This window comes from Sapajus apella, unplaced genomic scaffold, assembly GCF_009761245.1.
Source record: "Sapajus apella isolate SASKATOON/1434 unplaced genomic scaffold, GSC_monkey_1.0 scaffold58, whole genome shotgun sequence".
NCBI lineage: Eukaryota > Metazoa > Chordata > Mammalia > Primates > Cebidae > Sapajus > Sapajus apella.
The window spans coordinates 2,262,101-2,270,244 of NW_022436998.1; the positions used below are offsets into that span (position 1 = coordinate 2,262,101).

At 40.1% G+C, this 8,144-nt stretch overlaps 1 protein-coding gene and 1 pseudogene across 3 annotated transcripts in view; both read right to left on the minus strand.

Moving 5' to 3' along the window:
• Window positions 1–1,437: 1,437 nt before the first annotated feature.
• LOC116528411 lies at window positions 1,438–2,156 on the minus strand (annotated as a pseudogene).
• A 2,510-nt stretch (window positions 2,157–4,666) lies between these two features.
• CEP55 (centrosomal protein 55) overlaps window positions 4,667–8,144 on the minus strand; it is a 21,653-nt gene continuing 18,175 nt past the window's right edge. For all 3 annotated transcript variants that reach the window (XM_032245506.1, XM_032245507.1, XM_032245508.1), the window contains 2 exons: window positions 7,480–7,605; window positions 4,667–5,813 (listed from right to left, as the gene is read on the minus strand). In XM_032245506.1, coding sequence (XP_032101397.1) covers window positions 5,613–5,813; window positions 7,480–7,605 — 327 coding nt within the window. In that variant the 3' untranslated portion in view covers window positions 4,667–5,612. The remainder of the gene's footprint in view (window positions 5,814–7,479; window positions 7,606–8,144) is intronic.

The window sequence follows — 8,144 nt, forward strand, 5'->3', positions numbered from 1 at the left end:
AAACAAATACAATTCCAGATTTCTCTTGGAAAATCTAAAAAAGATCAGCCACACTGGACTTATAACATCCTGGGACATCGCCTGGTGCTGAGCAGCTGAACCCCCTTTGGGTGGAAGCATGCCTTTCCAGCCTCTGCCGTTGTCAGTGGCCTGCCTGGCTCATGGTCCTTACCTGCCAGGCCCCGGTCAGAGGGGCCGTTAGAGGGGGGTCCCTCACCCTGAAATTTATTCTGGGATCAGCCAGAACAGCAGAGAACTGCTGGATGTAACTGAACATTGTTTGCCCCTGAGGATTATGGAGTAGCCTCTGGTACTGAGGTTTCTCGCATATGTGGAAAGGTATTAGGAAATCAGTGGGGCTGGGTGTGGTGGCTCACGCCTGTAATCCCAGCACTTTGGGAGGCCAAGGTGGGTGGATCACGAGGTCAGGAGTTTGACACCATCCTGGCCAACATAGTGAAACCCCGTCTCTACTAAAAATACAAAAAATTAGCCGGGTGTGGTGGTGGGCACCTGTAATTTCAGCTACTTGGGAGGCTGAGGGAGGAGAATTCGCTTGAACCCAGGAGGTGGAGGTTGCAGTAAGCCAAGATTGCATGATTGCACTCCAGTCTGGACAACAAGAGTAAAACCCCATCTAAGAGAGAGAGAGAGAGAGAAAGGAAGGAAGGAAAGAAGGAAGGAAGGAAAGAAGGAAGGAAGGAAGAAAGGAAAAGAAAGATCAGTGGAGTGGGACTCAGTGCTGTCTTTCTGATGGGACTGCTGTCGAGAACATCAGCCACTATACTACATGGTTTCTTCTCTGTGGAGGAATGGATTTCTTTAGTCTCAGTACCAAGAATGCTATAGTTATGTTTCTTCTGAGGATCAGTTGTGTTTAAGTCCTGTAAATGGGGTATAAGGTGGTTTCTTTGTGCTGCCATCTGCAAAGCTCAGCACCAAACTTACACCTCATGTCTCAGAAATGCCCCATGGCCCACCTGGGTAGCCACCCTCACTGTGGCTCCATTTTCCTTTCTTAGACGTGCATTTTTCTTACTTATTTTTTATTCTATGTTAGTCCAAGATTTGTATGTTTCAAGAGTCAGATCTTTGATCTTTGTTAGAATAAACCAGAGTTTAAATAAACTCCTCTACCCTACATGTACCTTGATTGTAGCACTTTCTACCGTGTATTATACCTATCTGTTTAGATGTTGGTCTCTTCTACTAGACTGTGAAGATGGAGCTGCATTTTATTATCACTTATCACTGATACTGAGCCCAGAGCTTTGCATTTAATAAATGTTTGAAGAATGAAAGTAAAGATGTTTGAGAACTGGCATAGTGGGAATCCAGGGAACGGGTGGAGAGGTTGGGCAAGGCAGGCCTTCTCAGATCAGAGAGTGCAAGAGACCAGATGGTCTTGTCTTGTCTTTTCTTTCCTTCCTTCCTTCCTTCTTTCTTTTCTTTTCTTTCTTTTCTTTCTTCTTTCTTCTCTTTCTTTCTTTCTTTCTTTTTTCTACAACTGGTAATCAATTTATTAAAATAGTTGACAAGCATCTGCAATGGTGACTTCCACCTCAACTCCTGGCTCAATACTGATGGAAGTAGTCTGCTTAACAATTTCAGAAGGACTGTGCAAGTCAATGAGTTGCTTGTGGATTCTCATCTGGAAACGATCTCATGCCTTAGAACCTTCACCATAAGGCGTTTTTCTTGTAGTGATTCTCAAAGTCTTGGTAGGCATTCGAACTGGTCCTTTCACTTTGAGATTCTTTTCCTTTGCTCCTCTAATCAAGTCAGCACACACATTCTCCAGGGATCTTACGTTGTAGCTCGTTAGAGTGATTCGAATTAGGTGAATTGCCGCCTCCGGCTCCACGGTGTTTTTCCGGTATCCTTAAAAGCCGTGGCTGCCGCGCGGCTTCCTGACCAGCTCGATCCTCGGCGAGAGCGCACAGTGGTGAGTCAAGAGCAGGAGCGTGCGGTGCGCGATCCCCAACAACTGCGACCGCGTCTTCCTCAAAAAGCTGCTTTCTGTTTTTGTCCCTAACCAAGAACAGTTCTATTACTCTAGTTAAGGTTTCATTAAGACTCATTTAAGGTTATTTCACTTTTACACATTTCACTTAAGGTTATAGAGTTTGGAAAATACGTAAGGGCTTTTCTGGCATGGTGGAAAGATGGGCTCTGGCACTGACTTGGGTTGGAAGCCAAGGAATCTCTTTTTGTTGCTCTTGCTGTTTTAGTAATAGCGGAGGTTTTGCTTGAGTTTTCTCACCTGTCAAAGTGGCTAGCTGTAGCCCTTGATGAAGTAACACATAACCGGAAATTCAGCACATAGTGGGAACCTCACAGGTTTTAGTTTCCCCATGTTCTGTTCTTTGTGTTTTTTCTATCATCTGGCCCTTGCCTTGAAAACATTAAGCTCTTGGTGAAAGTAACGTAACCTGTAACCATCTGCCCTTCCCTCCCTTCTCCATTTACCTCCATCTGCCTTCTGTCTAGGGACGAGAGTTACATTTGCTGATATTAAAGTCACCAAGGAATCCCGTTTGTGGGTTTGTTGGAGGCTGGACATGCACACACAGAATGTGGCTCCTAGCATAAATTCTGGCTCAACTATAACATTTCTTACAAAAATAAAAATTAAAAAAACAAAACCAGTAGACAGTTCTGGTTCTGGTAACGGCAGGGTAGCTTTTATCAGACTAACCCGCTATTCAATAACAACTATAAACTATGGACAAAATATCAAAAACAACTGTTGATGGCAATGGAGAGCAGCCAAAGGCAGGCAGACACTGGGCATGGCTCTTAATTGTGTTAATTTATTGTGGTATTTAGTAATTTAATTAGTGTAGTTATTACTTAATTTAGTGTGTGTTAAGATAAATAGGGCCAGGTGCTGTGACTCTCAGCTGTAATCCCAACAATTTGGGAGGCCAACGCAGGAGAATTGAATTTGCCCAGGAGTTTGAGACCAGACTGGGCAACACAATGAGACTATGTTTCTACAGAAAATTAAAAATATTAGCAGGGTACAGTGGCATGTGCTTGCAGTCCCAGGTACTTGGGAGGCTGAGGCATGAGGATCACTTGAGCTCAGTAGTTTAAGACTGCAGTGAGCTATTGTACCGAGGGGAACCTGTCTCTAAAAATAAATACATAAATAAAAATAAATTAGACTGACTCTGGGAGGAGGGGATTCTGGACTAGAAGTAATTAAAGAAACTTTCAAAAATGGTGGTAGAAATAGTCTATAACTTTATTTGGCTAATGATTACAAGGAGTTATATATATATATATATATTTGTCAAAACTCATTGATCTGAACATTTTACTATATGTAAAATAATTTTTTAATAAAAAGCAACAGAGTGGAATAATCCTGGCACGGCAGCCCCAGCATGTGTTGGTTGGGAATGTAACTGCACAATGGAGGAAGATGAACTCTGGGAGAAACTGAGCGTATATCCTTTCTTTACTACTTATTAGTGGTGACCTTGGGCAAATTATTTAATCTCTGCAAGCCTTCTTTTTCTCATCTGAAAAATGGTGCTGATGTACAGAGTTGCAAGGAAGAGTTAATGAGTTTAAGTAGATTAAGTGTCTAGCATGGTTTCTGGTAGTTTATAGTCCCCCAAAACAAAACATGCCCTAAGGGTAGGTGCTTATCTGCTAAGAAAAAGGGTGGACAGTGAAGGGGAAAAAAAAGTCTTAATTGTGAGAATCTTGAAGATCTTCAGGTCTTAAGAGATGTCTTTATTGATCTTTGCTTCAGTAGCATGATCCAAGAAAGTAGAATCCTTCCTGCTCTCAACCATCTGCTAATTGGAAATAAATAAATTCCCCTCTACAGTATGAGAACTCCACAAGAGGCCTGCCCAATGTTTCCAAAGTATATTTTTGATATTGGTGCCCAGATGGTGGCTGAAGTGGGCAGGGAAAGTTAACCACAGCCCTCCAGTGAACACAGAAAGTAAAACGGGGTCCTGAAACAAACTCCAGATCACCCTGTGTCTCTGGGGACCAAACTTCAGGGGTCATCAGGCTGACGTTTCTATTATGGTGTATGTCCTAGCCAGTTATCCCGTGAGACCGTATCTCTTGTTCCATACAGGCATGGACCAAAGCCTGGGTTCTGCTTGACTCCACTGCTCACCGATGACCAAGACGTTTTCCACATCTATAAACTAAAGGTAAAATAGGCTTGCTTTAAAGTTGTAAGGGGAGCAACTTCCTTATGGCAGGTATTTATGATTTCATATTATGGTCTTTGCCATAACATTGTGGATTAGAATAAGAACTATATGGCCGAATATTTCCCTATCTTTTGTTCAACTGTAGTTGAAGATCTTGTGAGCCCAGGATTAACAGTAATGGTAAAATTTTACTTCCATAAACAGATCTGTATAATTTCTACAGTTAAAAAAAAACCTATATAACTTGGCATGCTTATTGTTTTGCCTCTGTAACAACTCAAATTCATATTTATTGATAAAGAGTTGTTATCTATTCAAGAAAGATGCCTGAAAGCATCTACTCCTTCTAACTCCTTCACATAGTTTTTGGTTCTAACGTATCCTTAACTGTCTTGTCATCTTACACTGTGTGTTACTCTGTAACCCCTGATAGTCCTTTAGGGTAAGCATATCTCTCTATATATAAATACACTAGACATATTAAAACATTAAATAATTTTATTCTTTTTCTCATTTACAGTAGCCCAATGGTAAGCATGTTAGGAAACCTGAAGAAATTAAAAAATTTTTGGTTTACACAAAGCATGCATAAAATGTCTATTCAGATAAACAAAGATCTGATAATTACACTGCCAAACTTTAAGAATGCCAAAAATAAATAAAATACTGTAAATCAAATGAGAGGGCTAGATGGGTTTATTAAAATTTATTTTAACAATTTTAGCTAACCAGCATGTGCTAATGTAATTCAAGTTACAGTTAGAGTCAGATAATATAAGAGAAAACACTGTGTGTGGCTACTTAAGAGTATTCCTCAAACAGATCCTGTTTCGTGCGGAGAACACAGTTGGGGAACATGGCTGGGTTTAGTTTCAATGATAAGCAGCAATAAAGATCAAGAAAATTCCCAACTTTTCTAATAACCGCTCTACAATAAGAAAAAAAAGGAAATAGTATCTATCACCACCCTTTAATGATAGACATCAAAATTGGGATTGTAGGTTTTCTAAGTGCTTGGATAAAAAAATGCTAACACAGTTAAACAAGATCCTTGGTTAATTATCTTTGATTTTTTTAAACCCCCAAAACATAGAATATTTGCTTGCTGGTGCATTAACCCATCAGCAATAACCTGAACTATCTTTTCCTCACCAAGTATTTTAACAGTGCAAAATGTTAGTAGTCTCAGTAGACGCTGTTCCCCACATTCTGTCATTGCATCCTGATGATGAATCATGTCAGGGAGTTATCACTGCCAAGAAAAATGCACAGCAACCTAAAAGAGACCATGATTCACTCCCATGCCAGTGTCAAAGGTAGATAGGCAGTTATATGCAAAATGTTAAGTATGTAATTCAAAATGCCCACAAGCTGACGGAAAATACAGTATTGATTCTTTTGATACAAAAACAAATACTTATTCTGCTACTTTGAACAGTATTCAACATGGACAAGCAGATCACGATGTTTGGTGGCTGGATACTGTATACTGCACTTGGGACATTCCACCAGGCTTTCATTGAGGGCAGCAGTGGGACTTTTTGGCGAGGCAACTTTTTCTCTGTTTTCAGTCTCTCCTTGGAAAGTGACTAATGGTTCTGTGATGGCAAAGTCATGCAGCTGTTTCTGAAAAATAAGTTTCAAATAATAGAATTTGTAAATAAGGCCCATTGTTCAGTTTTTTTTTTTTTTTTTTTTTGAGACAGTCTTGCTCTGTCACTCAGGGTGGAGTGCAGTGGCACCAACACAGCTCACTGCAGCCTCAACCTCCCGGGCTCAAGCAATTCTCCTACCTCAGCCTCCTAAGCAGCTGGGACTACAGGCACATGTCCCTACGCCCAGCTAACTTTTTCTAATTTTTGTAGAAATAGAAAATTCTACAAAAAACAATTCTATGTTGCCCAGGTTGGTCTCAAACTCCTAAGCTCAAGTGATCTGCCCACCTCAGCCTCCATCAATGCTGGGATTAAAGGCATAAGCCACTGCACCCAGCTTGTTTAGTAATGTTAACTGTTCCATAGGCTAGCTGTAGACAGATTTTCTTTTGAATTTCTGCTCATCACTATTATGGGGTGGTTATATGAGGTGGTTGTGAATTTATCCAGATAACTACTGTAATTACTGGAATTACCCAGAAGTATTGGAGTTGGGTGTGTAGATGAATATGTTTTATTAGGACACAGAGCCAAATATTAGGTAAGCCTATATGCAAATCTGACTAAATTTGCTAGTTTTGTAAAACAGAGGGAACCTCAGCAATAAAGTTCTACGTGGAAATTAAAGGCAGCAAAGAACTTTAGCAGCTCAAACAGCTTATACACAGAAATGACTAAGACATTGTATAATACCTTTGAGATTTTCCTTTTTCATGTTTTTTTTTTCTAAGAACTTGGAGTAGTTAAAACAGTATTTTACAGCGCAGTGAAGAGGGTGGACAGCAAGAACAAAGTATAGGAAAATTACAAATTCTTTTGCATATCCTCTGGTCCCTATGCTTTGAATGGTCAATAACAAAAATGAATTATAAATTTTAATTTCAAATATTAGAAATGGGTAAAATAAGAACAGAGCCAAAAATATTTTATTCATAAATGTTACAAATGATTTTTATTTTTACCATTTTTTTCCTTCTTTGAAAACTGAGAAATCATATATGTAACATTTCACCAGTATTGTACAGTACTAGAATGAAATTTAAAATATGTACTAGTGGGACAGACATGTATACAAATGCAGACCCCCAACAAGTATGGTCCAAAAGCTTATTAGTAAGGTGAGAATAAGCAAGTGAAAAACCATTTCTTCAGAGAAATAACATATTTAAAAGGTTTATGTTTTAAAAGATTATGTTTTCAGAATGAGTCACACAAACCTCATAATACATCTAAAAAGCATATTAATAGTAATAGTCCATTATCCCTAAAAACAGCATTTTTCTTTCATTCTTTCTTTTTTAATAGATAAACACAATTTTAGTTTAGGATTCTGTAACTACCCTCTATTCTACCCATTCGCCCCCAGCTCAGGCACTATTTAGTGCCTCTAGAATCACAGCAGCTGGGGTAGGTTGGGGGAATGATTCCAGATGTGATCATGTCCCTCTCTCTGGTCCTCTGAATTGATGCTCAAAGGGCAGTTGCTTCAAATGAGGCAGGGGCTCTGCCTACTGATTTGAGATATAGCTAGCTGTTCTTTAAGCTGTATCCTCCTAAGTTGGGAACTGATTTGGTACGTAAATGGGAAGGTGGCAGAAAGAGGAAGACAAATTTTAGTTTAATCATTCCAAACTCACCGAGGATTCCAACTGTGTTATTTGATTTCTTGCTTTTTGGAGCTCCTTAAGAATGATATGCAATTGACGCTGCATATGTTGACGGTCAAGTTTTTCATTTTCAAAGTCTAAAGTACATGCCTGCATCTGGAAAAGGCCCAGGACGAGACAATTATAGCTGATATAAACTGTCTAGTTCTTTTAACTGGATGATCACATTTTTTTATTAGCAAAAGAAGAAAAGATTCATTGTACCAAATAGCAAGAATTCATCTGAGTACCATGAAATTGTTGATAAATGAAGCAGCTTATGGCTGAGGATTTGGTTTATCCAAGGAGCAAAGTCAATGCTGAGGTATAGGTGAGTGAAGAGCACCTTAAGAAGCTGTTGATTAGAATTACTCCTCCCAGGCCGGGCGCGGTGGCTCACACCTGTAATCCCAGCACTTTGGGAGGCCGAGACGGGTGGATCACGAGGTCAAGAGATCGAGATCATCCTGGTCAACATGGTGAAACCCCGTCTCTACTAAGAATACAAAAATTAGCTGGGCATGGTGGCGCATGCCTGTAGTCCCAGCTACTCGGGAGGCTGAGGCAGGAGAATTGCTTGAACCCAGGAGACGGAGGTTGCGGTGAGCCGAGATCGCGCCATTGCACTCCAGCCTGGGTAACAAGAGCGAAACTCC